Source organism: Numenius arquata, chromosome 21 (assembly GCF_964106895.1).
Source record: "Numenius arquata chromosome 21, bNumArq3.hap1.1, whole genome shotgun sequence".
Taxonomy (NCBI): Eukaryota; Metazoa; Chordata; class Aves; order Charadriiformes; family Scolopacidae; genus Numenius; species Numenius arquata.
The window spans coordinates 5,936,673-5,957,621 of NC_133596.1; the positions used below are offsets into that span (position 1 = coordinate 5,936,673).

At 50.9% G+C, this 20,949-nt stretch overlaps 2 protein-coding genes across 2 annotated transcripts; one reads left to right on the forward strand and one right to left on the reverse strand.

Annotated features, from left to right (window-relative positions):
• The first annotated feature begins 632 nt into the window (after positions 1-632).
• On the forward strand, positions 633-16,676 carry HDAC1 (histone deacetylase 1). Its single transcript, XM_074161864.1, has 14 exons — positions 633-740; positions 5,195-5,307; positions 5,743-5,860; positions 8,845-8,919; positions 10,070-10,208; positions 10,674-10,815; positions 11,948-12,040; positions 12,356-12,464; positions 12,588-12,728; positions 13,206-13,314; positions 13,421-13,551; positions 14,299-14,445; positions 14,553-14,601; positions 14,952-16,676. Exons 1-14 carry the CDS (start codon positions 692-694, stop codon positions 14,977-14,979), a joined length of 1,443 nt encoding a protein of 480 aa, XP_074017965.1. The 5' UTR covers positions 633-691; the 3' UTR covers positions 14,980-16,676.
• A 1,930-nt stretch (positions 16,677-18,606) lies between these two features.
• On the reverse strand, positions 18,607-20,658 carry MARCKSL1 (MARCKS like 1). The gene is made up of 2 exons (XM_074162125.1): positions 20,563-20,658; positions 18,607-20,095 (listed from the first exon to the last, which is right to left on the reverse strand). Exons 1-2 carry the CDS (start codon positions 20,656-20,658, stop codon positions 19,478-19,480), a joined length of 714 nt encoding a protein of 237 aa, XP_074018226.1. The 3' UTR covers positions 18,607-19,477.
• Between the last annotated feature and the right edge of the window lie 291 nt (positions 20,659-20,949).

Below are 20,949 nucleotides of genomic sequence, written 5' to 3' on the forward strand. Positions count from 1 at the left end.
CCTCCCAACCGCCGGCCGTTTTTTTGGGGGGAAATAAAGGCTTTTGCCCCGCCGTGGCCGGGGGGGGGCGTCACTGCGGCCCAGGGAGGCCAGGCCGCCATGGGGCACGCGGGGTGATGCCCACAGGGGATGGACCCCGCTGACACCAAACCCCACCCCGGGGTGCTGCTGGGGGGCCAAGCCCCCCCCCACACACCTCAGGCCCACCCCGGCTGGATCAGACCCCCCCCGGCCCTGCTCTCGCCCACCCCGGGTGGGACAGACCGGGGCCGGGGCCCTGGGTGCCTGTGGAGGCCTCTACCGTGTGTGTCCCCCCCCCCGCGAATGGTTCCGCCCCGCCCACCTGGACCCTCTCCCCGTTTACACCCCCCCGCACCCCAGCGATGGTACAGACCGCGCGCCCCCCCCGCCCCCCGCCGCAGTGGTACAGCCCAGGCACCCCCTCCCCGCCCCCCCCCCCCCCGCCGCTCCGCCTAGCCTGCTAGCTCCCCCGCTCCCGCTCGCTCCCGCCCGCCGCCGTCTCCTATTGGTCGGCGGGAAAGAGGGGGCGGAACTCCCCTCCCCGATAGGCTGGGGGCTGCGCGGTGGGCGGGGTAGGCGGGGCGGCGGGGCCCGGGCCCCGGGGCGGGCCGGGGCGGGTTGGGTTGCGCGGCGCGGCGGTAGGGTCTTGTCGCTGTGGGGAGGCAGGAAAATGGCGCTGACACAGGGGACCAAGCGGAAAGTCTGCTACTATTACGATGGTGAGGGGGGGCTGCGGGGTGCAGGCGGGGGGGGGGGGGCCACGAGGGATCGTCGGGGCGGGGAGGGGGGGACACACACACCGGAGGTGGGGGGAGGGGAGGCGGGGCGGGGGTGGGGGAGGGGGCGGGGGTTGAGGAGGGAAGTGGGGGGGTGATGGGGGGGTCACTGGAGATGGGGGTGAGGGGTTGGATGGGGGAGGGTAATAGGGGGGTCATTGGAGGACATCGGGGGGGCTGCTCGAGGGGGGTGGTGTAGGGAAGTGGGGGTCACTGGGAAATGTGGGGGTGGGGGTGGTGGGAGGGGTAATGGGGGTCACTGGGGGCTGCAGTGGGAATGGTGGGAGGGGTGATGGGGGTCACTGGGGGGTTGGAGGCTGCACTGGGGGTGGTGGGAGTAGTAATGGTCCCTGGGGGGGCTGCACTAGGGGTGGTGGAATGGATATTGGGGGTCACTGGGGGCCTAGAGGCTGCCCTGGGAATGGTGGGAGGGGTGATGGGGGTCACTGGGGGGGCTGGAGGCTGCACTGGGGGTGGCGGGAGCAGTAATGGTCACTGGGGGGGCTGCACTAGGGGTGGTGGGATGGATATTGGGGGTCACTGGGGGGTTGGAGGCTGCACTGGGGATGGTGGGAGGGGTGATGGGGTCACTGAGGGCTCCAGTGGGGGATGGAGGGATGGGTATTGGGGGCACTGAGGGGCTGGAAGTTGCAATAGGGGTTGTGGGAGTGGTAATGGGGGTCACTGGGGGATGGAGGGGTGGATGTTGGGGGCACTGGGGGACAGAGGAGGACTGGGGGCAACAGTTGGGGGGCAGGGAGAAATAGGGGCGTGGGGGCAGGATTATGTGGGGACTGCAGTGGGGTTGGGGGAAATGGGGGACACTGGGGGGCATAGGAAGGATATGGAGGGGTGTGGGGGAGCATTGGAGGGGAGGAAGGGAAGAGTCGGGGGAGCAGTACTGGGGGGAGATGGAGGGCAGAATAGGATGGGGAGGTGTGGAGATCTGGGGACTTGGGAGGCAGGGAAAGGCTGTGAAGGGTCGGGGATGTTGAGAGGGTCATGGGGCCGAGGAGAGGCTTTGGGAGCTCTGCTGAGATGCTGAGGGAGGTTTCTGGGCAGATGGGGGAGCACCTGGGGAGATGCTGGGGGATGGGATGGGTTGCGGGGGGGCGGGATGAAGGCTCCTTGAGCTGCATTAAAAGGAAGAGCTGCTCCTGAAGCTCCTGCTTGGGTCAGCGGCGTGGCTGTCAAGCAAGGGACAAACCTGGAGGCGCCGGGAGCCAGAGTGACTGCGTGGTCGTTTATAGGGAGTTCCTGTGTCCAGGAGCATTGTGTAGTTCTGGGTCTGAGCTTGTCTGGATCATAGACTGGCTTTTTTTGGGTTTTCTTTCCTTTTTTGAGGGTGGGGAAGCATACAGCTTTGGGGCTGTATCATATCCCATTGGGGTAGGGGAGTAATGGGGTGTTAGAGCTGGCCAAATCCCAGGCTGGGTGTGGCGTGCAGCTTCCCCATTCCCACCCCATAGTCTGGGGGGGAAATCACAGTCGCATCTCCTGCACCTTCACAACCCCCTCCCCTTTGGAGGGGCAACTGGTGCCTTGGTGATGGGCGAGCTCATTTTTAATACAGCCTGCGATCGCTCTCTGTAAAAGGTATTGTGCAATTCTCTACTTCAGGGTGGTTTTTTGTCTGTGAAATCAAATAAAAACTTTTTCTTGCTACTTTTTTCCTGGTAAGTGGATGTGCTCAGTGCTCGAGCTGTAAAGCAGGCTCCGTCAGGCATAGAGCGAGGGCTGTTGTTCCTCTAGAACAGTAAATTGAAGCAGTAGGTCCGTAACCTGCAGTGACAGTCCTGCAGGGTCTCTGACTCAGCCGGTGTCCTCGGGAGGGCAGGGCGAGGAGGAGTCTGGCTTAGAGCTCTGGGTGCAGTGAAACCAAGCCCAATTTCACCACGCAACTGATCTCCGTGCAGCACTGATCATATCACAATGTGGATGCTGGAGCCCTGGGCCCTAATATGCCTGATTTAAACTTAAAGAGTGCTCGTAGGGAGTGCCAGAATGCCATACCTGTGCACGGGACCTGGATGTTGAGGAAAAAAAAATGGTCTCTATGTCCACACTGATCCCTGTCCTTGGAATATAACACGTTCACAAAGCAGCTTGTCAGTTTTCCAACAAGCTATAATCTTTAAGGGCACACAGCGATGTCTTAAATATGAAATAACCAGTCATTTTGCAATGCTAAGCAGGGATGCTGTCCTTGTAGTCTTTCTGGCACGGTAACTCCACCAAGTTCACGTCACACACTCTGCGCTGTAGCTGCCCTCGCTAATTTAACTCAGTGGTGAGGTTTTAGTGCCTTGTTTCCCCGGCTCTTTTACGAGTGGCTGGCAAACATCCACAGCGTGTGCTAGGGTGAAAGTGTGCTGTTATTGTCGGGGAAGGCATAATCTGCTGTTGTGGGAGACCAGTTTGGTGGGGTCTTTTATTTTCCATGCAGGGAGATTAAAGCAGCTCAATCTAGTGCGGTAATTCCTCAAGGGGAGGTCCTGGACACTGTTTTGGATGGCGTGTGGGTCTCTTCCTCAAGACGCCCATTTCAGATGGTGGGAGGGCATCCTAGAATTATGGAATCATAAAATTGCTGAGGTTGGAAGGGACCTTTCAGATCATCTAGTCTAACCATCAGCCTAACACTGTGCTGGAGAAGGGACCTGGGCTGCAGGGAAGGGTCTGGGTGGGGTGGAATGAATGGGGAAAAGGTGATTTGGTATCATAAAGGTCCTTCATGGAAATCCTGAGGGTGCTGAGGGTGTGTGGGAGCATCGGAACTTGAATGGTAACTTCTCCTTTACCAGCTCCCCATGTAGGGCCTTGCTCAACCCCAGCAGACAGGAAGAGGGACGTGTTAAGTTCACACACTCTTACTCTGTGCTGACGTCCAGGAGCAGAGAAGCTCATCCGCTGCTCTGCGGGGCTGGCGGTGGGATGTGTTTAACAGAATAAACACAAACAGGCTCTGGAAGTTGGGGTTTGCCCAGGGACTTTCACCGACAGCCTGAAGTGAAGGCGATGATGATGATTTTTCAAAGCTTCGTGTAGTTCTGTGCTTGCATTTTCTAGATACGGTCTTGAGTATCTCTTACCGAGTTCCCCAAAGTTTGATTTAATCTGATTTTACTGTAGGGGTAGTTACCCCAGTAAAATACCTTCATGCAAAGAACACCCTGTAATGCTGTGAACAGGTAAACTCCAGCAGCAGAATTGTCCGGGTGTGGGATTGGCACCATTTGCATCTACTTTGAACTGAAAATAGGGTCATGTCCACGGGAGAAAAAACCACAGCTCTGCGCTGCGAGGAAATAGCAGTTTCTCCTGAATGTTAAGATTGGTGATGAAATATTCATACTCCCAAGTGAGTCACCAGCCAGACCGGATTGGGTCTGCTGCTTCCCAAACCCATCGGGAGCGGTACAACTACATGAACAACTTCATCTGGTCTCTCAAGAAAATGAGGCTTGTGCGATAGCGCTGCTGTGCGTGTGGCTGGCTGTGCTTTCCTGCTCTTGGCAACTTTGGAGTCTGAGCCTCTCCCAGCCAAATCGGGCAGGAGGCAGAAATCTGAAAGTTAAATTTCTGGAGGTTTTCATAAGTACCCTGGGAGAAGAAGGGGGGAAAAAAACCCAGTTAGTGGTGCCTGCCGTGGGAGAGCGCAGCATGAGCCCAGTTTTTGCTGGGTAGGAAAAAAAATCTACATGGGTAGGAAAAAAAATCCACACGGGTAGGAAAAAAATCATGCTGGTGCCCATAGAATAGTTCATCGGGTACATCTGTGTGGGCGTGTGGTTGGTGGGGACCAGGGTTCCAGAGGATTTCAAGCAATAAAGGGTGAAAATGATTGGAGCTGTAAAACTACAGCTGCTGTTTGCTTATTGACAGAATGAGCTGCTTTGTATCTGGTTTCTCTTAGGTAAAGAGTAAGAAACTGAGGCAAAGAGGCCGATGAGTCATTGTCTGAGCCGGGATTAAACCTGTAGGTCTCTTGGCATGCGGGATTGTGCTCGGAGCACGGTGGCGTTTCTCGGTGAAACCCGTGAGCTCTAAGTGCTGAGGTATCAGGGAGGACACTGGGGAGGTGTCACTCGCTGGGGGAGGACAGGCAAAGGCGGTGCCTGAGGAAGCTGGAGCTCCCTCCTCTTGATGGTGGCGCTGGCTCAGACTCTACCTGGGTTGCCTTCCCCAGAATTAGCACTGAAAAATTCCTTGTTTCCAAATGTCTGTCTTATTTGAGTCTGGGATTAACTTCTATGAATCCCTGGGGATCCCTGTGCTGCGCTGCTGAAGGGCAGATAAAATGAGAGATGACCTGATGGCTCTTGTGGCTCGGCCGTGATTCTCTTTGAAGGAATTCATAGTTTTCCCAGCTGTAACAAAATCCTTTCCGCTCCCAGGTGATGTTGGGAACTACTATTATGGCCAAGGACATCCGATGAAACCCCACAGGATCCGGATGACCCACAACCTACTGCTGAACTATGGCCTCTACAGGAAGATGGAGATATATGTAAGTGCAGGGCTGGTTGTGAAGAGAAATAGATTCGAAAGGTCCTAGTTTATGTGTCAGGTTTTAATTGTGATGCTTCATACTCGCAAGTTCTCTGTTGATGAGTCAAAGAGGAAAGGAAAAAAACCAAAAAACAGTTGTGCTGATGTATTTCTGATTTCTTCTGATTGCTTGTAGTGAAATGTTCTTTCCTTCAGGTAAGCTTTGGAGACTTGAAAATTGCATTTCTCCCTCTAAATTATTTTCTCTGTTTAGATATGTAATACATTTCAGTCTCCGGTAGTGGCATTCTTGCCTTTGAAAATAAGTTTCTCCTTTAATGCTGCTCTTTTGAGTTTTTTGCTTTTCCTGGGAGTAAATCTGGGATTGGAAATGGGAATAGGGGAGAGAGATGCGTTTCAAAACAAGCCTTGCCCTTTCTTTTTCTCCTTGCAGCGCCCTCACAAGGCAAATGCAGAAGAAATGACCAAGTACCACAGTGACGACTACATAAAATTTCTGAGGTCTATTCGCCCAGATAACATGTCTGAGTACAGCAAGCAGATGCAGAGATGTAAGCTATGCGCGTAGAGCTTTAGCTCCTGCCAGTGTTAAAATTTGTGGTTCTGGGAACCCTAGCCCAGCTTCAGAGATTTGTGATAAAGAGGGGAGAAAGACAATTTCCCGTGGTTCTTTCTCCTTACTTTATTTTTCATTTTTCTGGTAAATGAAGCATGTTTAAAAATGGGTCCCTCTCTCAAGCCGATATACCAGGAGAGCTGAGGGAAACCCTTTGACCTGACTGCCTTTTTTTGGTCTTGTCTTTTGATGGAAACTCTTCTAAATTGCCTTCCTGGCTCAGAGATGACTGAACTACTCCATTTATGAGCTGCACGTATTTTGTTAATTGCTTATCTTTAACCAGAGGCGTCGAGGTGGGAAAGGGATGTGTAATTTAAAACAAAGAAACAAAAAAAGCCCAAACCAACTCATCGTGTCCAAAATCTGCAGTAAATCTGAAGGATTTTCAAGGCAACGGCACCTTGGAAAGGGGAAAGGGTTGAGATGCACGGTGATATCTGTCCACTTTGTGTTAGAATGGTTTATTTTGTGAGCTGAACTCTTGTTCTAACCTCTCCAGTCCATGGGAGGGCTCTTTAATGGTGACTTTCATGTTACAGAAACCTTTTTTTGGTCTCTCTGCGACTCTGAGCTGATGTTCTTTGGCAATGACTGAGGCAAACTAGGTTTCTAGAAAGTATAGACAAAACAGAGTTTTGGTCTTGCACACTGCGGTCCTTGAGAGCAGAAAAAAAAAAGTTATTAACCCAAGGGGTTCATTTATGTGAAGTGTAACCTCCAATTTAGAAGAAATAGAGGTCTTGAGTCTGAAGTCAAGGCACTTGGAAGCCTGGTGTGAGCTGAAGGGGACAGATATTAAGGCACAAGCACAGAAGAGGAATGGGTAATATGGCTCGTGAGTAATATATATTGAAAGACTTCCTACAGTAAATGATATGCCTTGATACACCAAATGACATATACCAAAGTACATATTTACACAAACTGAACTGTTTACCCCTGAAGCAGATACGGCTCATAAACGCCCACTCTGCTCTCTCTGGTAGTCAACATTTTCTGCACTGTACTGCTACAGAACTATTTTTACCTGAAGGAGGCAAAATCTGAAAAATAATCTTAAACATGTGGAGGACAGAGCTTTTTTTCAACGAGACCTGCAAAATACTAGCCTCTGGGTAGCCAGAGAACTAGCAGAGGAGGCTCAGAACGGAGATTAGGGATTGAGGAGACGAGGTGACTGCTCCCAAGTGCAGTGGTGGGTCTCTGTAGCCTTCCCTTTGGTGGGGAGGAAGCTGCTGGGGCATCCATAAGGATGCTTCCACCTTTAATGCTTTTCTCTCTCTGGTTGGGCTCTCCCGGATAGAAAGCTCCTCACCCACCCATTGCAAGGAAGAAGGAGCATCTGCCTCTCCTCTTCCTCCAGAGCTTTACGCCTATGGTCAAGTGATTGATCCCTGTTATTAACACACCTCGTTAGTAGTCCTGGCTGCTCTGAATCTCCTGGTGGGAAAAAGCCCAGTTGCCTTCTGTTTACACAGAAGTCTTCGCCAGGTATAGCAGAGGGATGCCCTCAAATACTGTCAGTGCTGCCCACTAAGTTCTGAGGGGGCAGCGAAGGTAATTAACAGTCTCTAATTTGATTCTGCTGATGGCCTTTTTCCTGCCTGAGGACTTGGGAAGACACTCTGTAACCTAAAGGGCAAGAAGTTCAATTTGTTGTGATGGGAAGCGGGCAGAAATTGATGACTTCAATTCTCACTTAACAGGGAGAGCTTCCAACCACCTCTTGGAGTTTTAATTATTCAAACTCTGCCCGTTGCCATGCCCTGCTGAAACAATTGGGAAGTGGGAACAATTGCTTCCTTCTGGGCCTCCTGCTGGGTATTGTCCTTTCCAGAGATCCCTGTCCCGAACTGGGACCATTCAGACTCCCTTATCACACAGTCTTTGTGGAGGCTCTGCACTGACGAGTTTCTAATGTTGCAAGAACTGTGTTGCTAGGGCCCTTCTCACTAAGGACAAAAGTAAACATTCTACAGATGTTACAAAAAATAAGGGGGTTTGTTGTTGTTTGTAAAAGCGAATCTTGCAAAATCTAGATTCAGTACAAGTCTGTTGTTATTTTTAAGCATGAAACTATTTACGGTAGAAATTTACCCAGGCCAAAACTACTGCTGAGAACTTAAAAGTTGCCTGATGTGAAGTAGAAAGGATGTAGAGAGCGTAACAGAACAGATGTGGATGTAAACTTCTTGTCCAGTACACACCACTGTCTGCCACCTCCCCTCTTTCTCCTGCAGCGCTGGCACTCTGCTTTCTCGGCTCCTTGTCAGCAACACGGCAGGAAACAAGAGCAAACTCCTTTCCCGCTTGCTGCGGGGCTGTGTAAGGGAGCTTGGGGTCAGCTCTGTGGTGGGAAACAGCACTATTCCCCCCAAAAGTCACGGTTCCTGGGCAGCAGGAGCTGTGGGGTGGCCTGTGTGGGGTGGTGAGGGGTGCTGGCCCCCCTTTCGCGCAGCCCGTGGTGACCAGCACGTGCTGCCAGAGCGGAGCAGAATGCTGTAAATGTGCTGTCTCAACGAGCAAGGCTTGAGCTGCTGCTGAGGATGAGTATGGGTGTTACAAAGCTCCCGTTGATGGCATCTCCTATCCGCCTTCTCATTTTCCAACATGATGGACTGGTTTCTGGGTCCCTCGTAGAGCACCCCAGTAGATGGCGTGCAGTTCTCGCCAGAGCTCCTGGCTTTCCTCTTTTCTTACAAATCAGGAGCATCTTCCCCACAGCAGCAACCTCTTTGCCTCCTCAGGCAACGCTCAGGTTGATTACGTTAATATTTTATCATTTGTGTGCCGTATTCCATTGTTTAAAACATTTGATGGCTTACCTGGTTAGCTTTCTAAATGAGAGCAGTGGTATAGGCTTTGCCATTTATTTGTGGTTTTGTCTCACTAACTCTTTTCTGTTTTCTTTTCAAGTTAACGTTGGGGAAGACTGCCCTGTGTTTGATGGGTTGTTTGAGTTCTGTCAGCTCTCTGCCGGGGGCTCAGTTGGTAAGCTCACAAGTCGTACCTTTTTTTCTTTTTCTCTCAAGCAGATGCGTGTAATATCCTTCTGTCTAAGAAATACGTTGTGGGGAATCCCTGTCAACCTCTTTCTGATTTCCTTAATAATTAAAGGCAGACTTTTTCCCATGCCACAGTTCAAGCCCTACGTATTGACATCCCTCTACATTTGTTAAATATCTTCACTAGTCCAAATTAATTCACGGAATACGCAAAGGACTCTGTAAGCGGTACAACACCAACCAGCAAAGACTTAAAACAGCAACAGGGATTTAATAAAAAAATCAACGTGAGATTTACAGACCAAAAAAAAATTGTTAAAACCTTGCTCTGGGCAGGTGTAACCTGGAAATGAAAGAAAAGGGTGACTTTATCTGGTCTTTTTGACAAAAAGCCACTGTCTCTGGACAGGAGGCAAAATAGAACACGAACCTGAACATTTAAAATGCTTTCACTGTTTTCACATACTTTGTTGCAGAAATGCTGGGTGTTGCGGAACTGTGTTGCTGTGCACAGGCGTTAAAGCTTTGTGGCTGCTACTCCCACAGTGACATCTAGAAGGCTTTATTTCCTGTAACGCAGCTCAGCCGTACGTACAAGTACTGACTGCAGCATTTTTTTCAAGTATCTGCGCTCTCTGCTCCCAAGGCCGGAGATTCCACAGAACTGATCATTTGTTTCGATCTTGGGAGACCTGCAAAATTTGCAGAAAGTTTATGAAGGGCCTGGGGGAGGAGAACTTCCTTTGCCTAAATGCATATTCAGTGAATGACCTAAATATACGTTGGGTAAAACCTTTCATTAAAAATCTTTTCGTTCAGGGCACGGAGAGATCTAAGCTGTCTTCAGCTGTGACCCCAGCCAGGGTGCTGGGACTGGTTTGTGCAGATTTCATGCTCTGAGGCAAACGTGGGAAGTGGTGAAAAGTATGTGCAGGCAAAACAGAGGCTGCATTTCTCTTCCCTTGCCTTTTCTTAGATTGTTGCGACATCCAGCGTTAAACCCTTGGGCTTGTGCTCTGTGAAGTGCCCAAACGCACGCATGAGCGATGATGTGATCGTGAGGGATCCGTGGTCTGCCCCTGGGTCTCTGTCCCGGGGCCTTTGCTGTGGTACTAACACTGTAATTCTCCCGACAGCCAGTGCTGTGAAGCTGAACAAGCAGCAGACAGACATTGCTGTGAATTGGGCGGGAGGCCTTCACCACGCTAAAAAGTCGGAGGCTTCTGGCTTCTGTTATGTCAACGATATCGTCTTGGCTATCTTGGAGCTCCTAAAGTACGGGCAGTACCGTTTACCCCTTTTGTTTGTCCATTCCTCTATGTCCTTAGCGCTTTCTTCCCAGTCCGCTCTTTTTGCTGCTTTTTTTTTAACTGTATTTTCTTGGGAGGGCTTAACCAGCTATTATTCGGGATGCGGTACCCTCTCTCCCGAAGGTTAGACCCTTCTCTCTACCATCCGCCCTGTAAAAGGGGACACAGCTCTAATCTGTGACAGCTTTTGGCTCAAGGCAAACCTCAGTGGGAGGCTTGGACATAAAAATACAGTCTGTTGGCTGAGTCTAAATAAACCGGGTCTGTCTTCAAACATCAGTTGCGGCAGCAAAAGCCACTTTATTTTCCTGTGTGACTCTGGCTGGTGGCTGTGCAGCCTGGGGATTAGCACCAAGTTCCTTGCTCTGCTGGTGAAGGCAGTTCCTCCTCTGAAGAAATGCAGCCTTTTGACTTTTTTTTCTCATCCCAGGTATCACCAGAGGGTGCTGTATATTGACATTGATATTCACCACGGAGACGGCGTGGAGGAAGCCTTTTATACCACGGACCGTGTCATGACCGTGTCCTTTCATAAGTACGGAGAGTACTTCCCGGGAACAGGGGACCTACGGGTGAGAGCGAAGGCTTTGCAGAAAATTACCTTCAAATTTGGTCTTTCCCATCTGTTTGCCGTCGTACTAATTTAACTAAAATCAAAGTGGGATCCTTTCTTAGAGGGCAAAGGAGCGTAAGTGAGGCAGCTGGCTCAGCCCTTGGCGTGGGTGCTTTGTTCCTGCGATTATGGCCTGTTCAGTAATAAAACCAAGGCTTTGCTATCAGTCTCTTAGCAGCTTTCTGGTGGGATTATGCTCAGAAAAGTGACTCTGAGGGTGGCACGTTGGTCATCTGTGAGTACTTGCAAACTAAGCTCGGTCAGAGGAGCGTTTGGGTTAAGGTTTATGAGGGAGCTCTGTGTGTCTTGGTTTATCTTGTTGGCGTTTCCTCCTGTGAGTCAGTTCTACGCGTTAATGAGTCGTGGTGTTAACTGTGGCGCTCTTTCAAGGTGTGGTTTGCTTTGTGACTTCTGACGTTGCCAGAATGCTTTTCTCAGGGCTGAAAGGTTCTTTGCTTTTTTTTTTTTTTCAATGTGCTTTTTAGTGGACTTACATTTTTCTGATCTAAATTCCCAGAGTTTGGTGGTGGTGATGTGAACTTGTGTGAGGCGTTGGCATTTTTTTTCCTGGTGCAGCCACTCCGCAGCATAAATGAAATAATTACTTTTTTTATAAAACACTTGGGTATGAGAGAGATAATGGAAATGTAAAAATGTATATATTTTAAAGTAAAAATAGATTATTCCAGTGACTAGACCGCACGGTCAGCCCAAACTGGTATTTTGGGCTGTGTGTCCCTGCAGAGTCTACAGGTTTGGAACTAGAATTTTGGCTGCTGGTTTTATTGCTGTGTAAGAGAGCGGCTTTGCTCTCTTGTGCTCACAGCAATGTGAAAGCAGTGACAGTCACAGATTTTTTTCTTCTCTGAGCACCGAGGGCCAAATTCACCCGCTTACGCCAAATAAGCTGCTGTTGGAGTCAACTGGCTCTTACTGCCTCTGCCGGGACAGTGCGTTCCGTGGGGGCCTGGGCTCATGTTCAGGTCACACTGATGGAATCCCAGCCTTCCCTTCCTGATTTGGGGGACAATTTACGTGTCACAGCTGGTTCTTTGGTGACCTGGGGTCTCTCCTGTCTCTCTCTCTGACAGGATATTGGTGCAGGCAAAGGCAAGTACTACGCTGTCAACTACCCCCTGCGGGACGGAATCGATGATGAGTCCTATGAAGCAATATTCAAACCGGTAAGTGAAGAGGTCTTTGCTTTGCGTCATCCTTTGTGGATCATATTTGTCACAGGGTGGCTCATGGAGCCATTCTTCGGGGAGACTCATTCAATCTTCCGTGATAATACCCTTCAGGGACGATATTCCACCCTGACAATTGCAGCCTGTCGTCTGTAAGCTTCTCTTTGTAAGAGCCTGACTGTTACCAGTGTAGGGGAGTCAGCAGCTGTGGGAACACTGGGGATGTCTTCGTGTCGCTTGCTGACATGGACATTGCTGTGTTGCTGTGTCACTGTCCTGTGGAGAGCGTGTAACAACGGGCTTCTTGTTTAGGTGATCTCTAAAGTGATGGAGACGTTCCAGCCCAGCGCAGTTGTCCTGCAGTGTGGGTCGGATTCTCTGTCAGGGGACAGACTGGGCTGTTTTAATCTGACCATCAAAGGTAAGAGAACCTTAGAGTGCCTGTGTTGAACTGCCATAAGTGATATAATAAACGTTTAATTGAAAAGTTTGTTCTTCTCGTGCCATGGGGCTATGACCTTTTCCCCCTCTGCTTTTCCTGCAGGTCATGCCAAGTGTGTGGAGTTTGTAAAAAGTTTTAATTTGCCTATGCTGATGCTGGGAGGAGGTGGCTATACGATCCGCAACGTGGCTAGGTGCTGGACCTACGAGACTGCTGTGGCTTTGGACACTGAAATTCCCAATGGTAACTCTCCCCAGGAGCCTTTGAAGCAAGACTAAGAGACAATGACACTCTAGTAGCAAAGCTCAGGGAACTGATGGTGCTGTGTGAGAGGCAGCAGCCCTAAGATGTTTCATTAGCTCTTGATTATCACTGTGGAAGAGCTTTTGGATGTCCTGAGTTGCAGTAGCTCTTCTTGTTCACATTCTAGTCCTGTAGCTCTCCCATCCAGCAAAAGGTACCCAGCAGCCTTCCCGTCTTACTGAAATGAGATGACCTTCTACTGAAAACTTTTGTGTGCACTGGTAGTGTTTAACTGCCCAAGTAAGCTTTGACTGCAGTGTTGCTAAGTTGTCTGCTTTGATCTCAGTTTGGGCTGGGAGAGCTTCGGCTCCTATGCCTTGGTACATGCAGTTGTGCTTTTCTGTAGAAGTATCATGGTTGTGGTATTTCCTCACCGGCCCAGCGATAATTTGGTGTTTATTCTTCACTTGCCTGCAGAGCTTCCATATAATGACTATTTTGAGTACTTTGGACCAGATTTTAAGCTCCACATCAGCCCCTCGAACATGACTAACCAGAATACCAATGAGTATCTTGAGAAGATCAAGTAAGTGTTTGCTCCTCTTTGCAAGACCGTCCCCTTCTGCTGGGGGGCTTCACAGCCGCGGGTGGCATCTTGCTGACGGAGGTGTTCCTTTCCCGGCTGGCTCTAGGCAGCGTCTCTTTGAGAACCTGCGCATGCTGCCTCATGCCCCTGGAGTCCAGATGCAGCCAATTCCCGAGGATGCTGTTCAGGAAGACAGCGGAGATGAAGAGGAAGAAGATCCCGAGAAACGCATTTCAAGTATGTGCTTGTTTCTGACGTGGTTGTGTTGCCCGGCTGGGAATTGTACTGTTCGGAGCCTGTGGGTGCAAAACCGAACAGGATCAGTTACCTGGAGAAGGGTGCAGGCTCTAAACTTGAGTTCCCTCAGTAACGAGGGGAGGATATATGATTTAGATATATCTCTGCTCTGGAGTCCTTCCGTTTGAATCGGTTCCCACCTTTCTTATCTATTTTATAAGATAAAGCAGCGATGCTGAGCACCGCAGCGCTTACAGATTTCTTTTCCCTTGGAGGAACGGCACTTTTGCCGGATGATTTCCATAATCGGCTTTAACGTGAGAATTCAAACAGTTCCTGTGGTGTAGGTGCTATGACGGAATACTTTCTGGGCGGCTGTCAGGTTTGATCCCAGGAGTTGTCTTCCGCAGTGAAAATGCTCGTTCAGACCCAGATTGGCTGGTGGCCCTTAGATCTGGCAGACAGATTTCCTCGGTGTGAGGCTGGTTCCTGCTTACGCTGTCAAGTCGAGGCATCACGCTGTACCTCAGCCAAGTCCTGCCTGTGATCCTGGATCTGAGGCGTGAGCAGTCGGGAGTGATGGGTTAAGAGATATGGCCGGTAGAAAGACAAAGTGTTTTTTATCATGGCCTTAATTCTCACTTAGGTAGGCTCGTTAGTTCGTTCCGGTGTGTAGATGTACTCGGAGAGGGTGGTGCTTGGTGTCTCCTGACTGCTAAATCTGCTCAACCAACCTCTCCTCCTCAGTCCGCAACTCTGATAAGAGAATATCCTGCGATGAAGAGTTTTCTGACTCTGAAGACGAAGGGGAAGGAGGGCGCAAAAATGTTGCCAACTTTAAGAAAGCTAAGCGTGTGAAAACAGAAGAGGAAAAGGAGGAAGAGGAGAAGAAGGGTAAGAATGAGAGCTGGGACTAGGAGACTTCCCATCTCTGTGGAACTTTACCTGGTGTGTATTTTCCTACCGCACTACCTGTGTGTCTGTTATTTTTTTCCCCCTAGATGAGAAAGAAGAGGAAAAAGCAAAAGAGGAGAAAGCAGAACCCAAAGGGTGAGCCCTGTCTCCTGGTGTGGCCATTAACTGGCTGTGCCTGTACTTCCTTGTGCGTTACCCTGTGCCCTCGGTGGGGTGTTGCAAAACGTGAGGGGGTTGGAGGAGGGATGTGGTGGTTTGTCAGGGAAGAAGTTTGCACGTGGAGAGCAGCACGTCTGATAAAGCCCTGGGAGAGCAGAGCCCTCAGTGAAAAGGGCTTAAAAATACAGTGCTTTTGTTCAGTAATGCGGTACAAGTGGGCCGTATAAGGACCATTTCTAACGTTGCAGCTCTGGCTCGTTATTAAAGCTGAGGCACCACCCAAATTGCTTGTTTTAAACCAAATTCTTCACTGTTTGCTTCCGCAGGGTGAAGGAAGAGACAAAATCCACCTAAGATGGCTGCAGCTGGACAGTACCTGTCAGTGCGTAGTTGTCGTAGGTTTAGCTTCTCTGGTTGCCTCCCATTCCACAGGATTTATATTTTATATATGTTTCTGTATATATTTCTATATAAATATATAAATGACTTGAGAACTGTAAATTATTCCTTGCTGCACTCCGCTGGGAGCAGACAGGGAGGATTCTGCGGAGTAGACAGACCTGCACTGCCCAGATTTGGTGACTGGGAAGTTTCACTCTTGCCTTCCACTGCCTCTCCTTAGTGTGTCAACAAAAAAATCACTTCCTTTCTTTACTCTCTCCTGAAATAACCACCCTTGGAAAAGAATAATTTAAGTAGAAGAAGTAGTATTTGCATTTCAGGTTAGGTGGAAAGATGGCCATGAAATTTCTTTTTGGTTTTCTTTTATTTTTTTTCCTTTTTTTTCTTCTTTTCTTTTTTTTTTTTTTTTTTCTTTTTTTTTTGTTGGAGAATCTGAGTTCCCAAACGAAGCCTGTGAGAGACTGACTATTCCTTCGGTCTTCAGTTTGATTCCACCGTGGCAAGTAACTGCAAGCTGGTGCCGCTTCTCAGGGTCAAATAGTGCAGTTCTTGAATAGAGTTGGCTACCTCCCTGCAGCAAACTTGTGGAAAGAGATTGAAGCAGCTTAAAAGCGACCTGAAAAAGCGCTTTGGTGAATCAGCCCCAGAGCCCTGCAGGCGCAGATCGGGGAAAATGCGACATGAAAATCACCCGAACGTGGTGATGAACGTTTTCCAAGATCTTGCCCATCCAGTTGGTGTGGCAGCATTTGTGCATCTTGAGGAAGAGAAGGGATGATGATGTTTTTATACCTTTTTTCTCTATACCTACGCCCCTCTTTGGGGGAGGAAGTGAGTTACTGCCCCTTTGGCCGCCTGCTTTGCTTTTCGTGCTTGTTTGCCCTCGGCTACACGAGCCGGGATGTGCTTCCTCAGCCCCGCTCCGTGTCCTGGGCTGAAACCACTGCAGAAATTCCCAACTTCTCTAAAGACCAATCCCGGCTTGTGTCACTCACTGAAAAACTCTGAAGTGAAGTACAAATCTTTTCAAATTGAACCTTTCCTCTTGTTTGCTCTCAAGGCCAGTAAATATGTTTTTATCGGCCCCTCTGAGCTGTTATCGTTACAAGGGAACAGCAGATGGGGCTCTGTACATTTTTTTTTATAACTACTCCTCTTCCTACTCCCACGCATTATCTCACACCCAAAAGTCTTTTGTGACCAGGACTGGCCTTTCTTTTGCGTCTCGTTTTATACAGCTGATGGTTAGATGAGCTTTTTGGTGGAAATGCTTTGCAGAAGTTGTGCGGGCAGTTTTTTTTTTGACTCCTTTCTCAGGGGGATTCCTCTGGCCAGCAGAGGATCTGTACCTCCCACGGAGCGCTGCTGATGGGTTCAACTCTAATAATGCTGCTAACTTAACACAGGTTATTTTTTAAAATGTTTTATTTTTTTAAAATACTTTTTTTCCCCCCTTTTCCACCGTGAAGTTTTTTAGTCTCTTTGAATCCGAGTGACATGTCACTCCCGCTCTTCAGTGTTTGTATGTGAAGCGAGAGAGATCAGTGTATCTTTGTGTCTGGGGGGGGAGGGGGGGAATACATTGTGGTTTTTTAAAGATGCTTTTATTTTGAATTTTGAGAACCTTTGTAATAAAACTGGTACATTTCTATGGTTGGTGTGAGTTCGTACTGCTTTGTGCTGAGGGGAAACACTTGGTTGGTGGGAATTCAGTTTATTTTCACAGCCATTACTGGGAGATGGTCGTGATGATGAAGTGATGGGGGTCCCAGCCGCAAAATCCGACAGCTCTAATAAGATTCGGGAAGAAAAGCGAGGCGAGGGGTGATTACCCCCCACCCCAATCACAAACAGGGCCGGATGTGTTGGTTCAAATGAAGCAAAATGGTCACTGGAGCATTTTATTTGGCACGTAGTCTGTGCTGCGTGTGAAAAGTTGCTTTAGATTCTTTTGTAGATGTTTATTCCCCCCCGCTGTGTTTTATAAAATAACCTTGAAATTCTCTGCGTGACCCACCTCTCCAGAAAAGGTAAATTGAAATACCGTGGGTCACTGAGGCAATTTTTCTGTCTTTTTCCTAAATCACAGCTGGGTTCTCCAGCAGCATCGCTGATGCTAATTGGGTTCCGGGTTTGATTGGAATTACAGTACCTCGTGCAGCTGATGCTCTGAAAGCAACGCTAATTGAGAAAAGGAATAATAAGATATGGGAAGGGAGTATCTTTTGGATGAACTGAAGTGGTTTTTATCTGGTATTCAAGCGAAAAAAAATTTCTTAGCTACAAAATTCTGCAACTGAGGGGCGATCACACCTGAAACAGACACAAAAGCTTCAGAAGCCAAATCTGTTTATGTATTAAGAAAAAGCTTTGCCTGGCAACGGTTGACTTCCATTGCCGTAATAATAACCCCAGGAATCTTAATTACCCTTTTCACCGGAGTAGACAATTAAAACCCCTGTGTTCCTCGAACAACAACAAAAAAAAAAACAAACAAACAAAAAAACCCATCGGCATGAGCGGAGTCACAGAGGCCCCGCGCTCGACCGCGGCCTCCTCTCCCAGCGCTCCTTAAAATGGCTGCCGCGATGCTGCCCGGCCTCTCGCTGGGCCACAACACAGCAGCCTCGCACCACAGACCCCCCCCCCCGGCAAGCTTAGAATTTGCAGCCCACAGTGCTTACATTTAAAAATACCTTTTTATTTGTTTTGCTTTTTAAGCCCCCCCCCCCCCAATCGATTGGGATAAACCCCCTGCTGCCTTTGGAAACAGGCCGCTTGCCCTCCGCAGGAGGATGCGCTGCATAAAACGAAGGGGTTTTGGCCATTTCCACCTACCTTGAGAGCTACGGAAGAGCCATGAAGGTCCTCGCCCCAGACCCTATGGTGGCCAGTTGGGCAACCAACAGTCCTGGCTTTTCTGCTATCATCTCCTTCGCCAGCCCAAACAGCAGGGCTGGGCGATTAGATGGGAATTAGGAGCAGGCCATTAAATGGAGGCCATCAAACTCTGAGCTGCCGGAGAGGGACAGGACTCCTTCCTTCTGCCCTCTCGGAAAAAGCCACCTCCAAGCCTGTACAGATCCCAGGAGAAATGACAGAGACACCCATTGTGCCTTTGTTTTTGTCTTTGCAGTAAATCCTTGCTCCCCATGCTCTAGCACATCTTTTTTTCAGGAAAGAGGAGCCAATCCTCTGCTAAAGCCACCAAAAAAACCCCGTATTAAAATTAAAGAAGCCAAGCCTAAAATGGGACTTTCACCCAGGAACCCTTCCTTATGAGAAAAGGCTTTTTTTTTTTTTTCCTTTCCTCCCCTACCAGGAAAAAAAAAAATGGGCTAGATCTCCAAGAAAACAGGTACAGAGCTAAAGAACGATCCGAAGGTGGCGGCAAGAGGCTTGCTTGTGTGAGAAAGTCCTTTGTGGCGGTAGCTCTACATCTGCTGCAAGTCAATTAACCACGAGCAGAGCCAGGGCTGGAGTGATTAAATACAGCAGCTGTTGGACTAAATAAGCAACTGGGCTCTTCCCCGGCCCTTGTCTGGCACCCAGGACAAGAAGGACTCGAGCTCACCCACAAAGGGGTCACCATTTATTCCTTTCAAATGTTACAAGAAAGGCCATACAGCTTGCTTTTCTTTTCTTCTGGTGTTTTTTTTTTTTTCCCCCCCTTTTTTTTTTTTTTTAGAAGTTAGAAAATTGCAAATCAAGTGTTTTGGCCATTAAAAAAAAAAAAAACCAAAGAAACATTATTTACAGAGAAAACAAATGTGGCTTCACATTATACAGCTGGCCGGCCCCCTCCCTCCACCCCACACCCTAAAAGTTATCCCTTGGAAGCAGAATTAAACACAGCGGACTTACAAGCTTTATGGTTTTTAAGCCAATAGTAAGACATTATAAAAAACTAACCAGATTAGCTTTTAAACCATCGATTTCTATAAAAAGCACAAAATACTTTAAATGAAGTCAGAACCGGGAATGTAAACTGAGAAGAAAAAAACCAAAAAGAATCTGTTGAACAGTCACTGGTTTGCTGGGCTTCGGGGGCTGCCGGGGTTGGGGGGGGGGGGGGGGGGGACAGTGGACAGTCAGGAGACCAGCAGAGAGACCAGAGCCAGGGAAGGGGGAGAGCTGGGGGGGGTCTTACAAACTGTAAATTCCAGTTATGTCCAGGATAGTCTTCCTCCCCAGTTCCAAGGGATTCAAGGTAAAACTGCTCCGAGTTGTGGTGGCGGGAATCCAAACCAGCTTTCTAAGAAGGGAGGGGGTGGGAAGAAATAACAGGAGGAGGGGTGGGTTTTAGAGAGCGTTGTCAGTCCTAGGTGGGATGGGGAGGTGCTGGGGCAGGGGGGGGGGACAACAGACGACACGGCAGCGAGTCCGTGGTGTTACCAGGATGGAGGGGATGGTGTGAGAGTCTTAAATCGGGACGATGCCAAAGTGGGCTCTACTCTTCCTTCTGCTCCGCTGCCGCCACGGGGGCTGTCGTGGGCTCGGGCCCCGCGGGTTTTGAGGGATCCTCTGGTTTGGCTGTGTCCCCGGGGCTTTCCCCCCCCGGCTGCTGCTTCTCCTCCTCCTCCTCCTCCTCCTCCTCCCCCGCTTCCGCAGCCTTGGGTTCCTTGGATCCCTGCTGCTGCCCATCGCTGCTCTCCCCGGGGCTGCCCTGCTCCTCCGCTGTCCCCTCCTCGGGGGGAGCCGACGGCTCCGTCCCCCCTGCCGAGCAAGCGGGGTTCTCCTCCGCCTTCCCCTGCTCCTCCATCGGAGAGGACCCCGAGGAGTCCCCGGCTTCTTTCTTGTTCTTCCTGAACGAGATCCCGCTCAGTTTGAAGGATTTCTTGAAGGAGAACTTCTTCTTCTTCTTGGGGGTGTCCTTAGGGGCCGCGGCACCTTCGGGTTTGGCATCCCCCTCTTCGGCGGGGGGAGCGGGCTCGATGGCGTCCCCGCCGCCCGCCTCCCCCTTGCTCTCCTCCTGGAGGGGTTCGGCCGAGCCGTTCCCGTTCACGGGGGCCCCTTCGCCGACCGCCTTGGGCGTCATGTCCCCGTTGAACCTCAAATGGCCATTTTCCTGCGGAGAAAAGAGTGGGGGGGTGGGGGGGAATGGGGAGGAGGGAACGGAGCACCGCGTTAGGAACAACCGGGACTCGGCAACCCCTCCCCAAAACCCCGCACCCAGCCGGGGAAAGGGGGGCACCGGGTATGGGGAGGGGGGGGGGGCGAAGCACCGGGAGGGATGCACGATGGAGTTGGGGGGGGACACGCACACGACACAATTCGCTGCCACCGGGCGGCGCCCGAGCTCCACGCCCGGTACCGGGGCGCGGCGGCGGTCGGAGCCCCCGCCCGGTGCCGAGAGGGAGCCCCGGGGCGCGGCGCGGGCGGTGCCGCATCGCTCCGGTGCCCGTCGGGCAGGAGGGTCCCCCGGGACACCGCCGCCCCCATCCCCACAGAGCGGCCACCGGCAGCCTTTGTTCGCCCGCCCACCCCGGCGGGGCGCACGGCGCGGATCCCCGGTGCCCCCCCCCCGGTACTTACCTGCCCGTTGGCTTTACCGGGCTCGGTGGCGGCGGCGTGGCCGGTTGGCGGAGCGCTGGCCTCCGCCTTGGCCGCCTTGGAGCCCTGGCTGCCCATGGTGCGGACCCGTCGGGCGGACCCCGCCGCGGCGGCTGCGCTCGGCGGGCGAGCGGCGCCGAGAGGGAGTGGGCAGAGCCCCCCGCCGCCCCGGTAATAAGGCACGGAGCGGGGGCGGGCCGCCGCCGAGCCCGCCCCGGGGGCGGGGGACCGGGATGGAGCCACCGCCCCGGCGGGGATGGGGGATATCGACGGGGCCGTTCCCCCCACGCCCCGGTTTTGCGCCCCCCGAGGCCGGGGCAGCCCCGGGAAGGGCGAGGGCAGGCTGCGGGGAGGCGGTGGGGAAGGGGA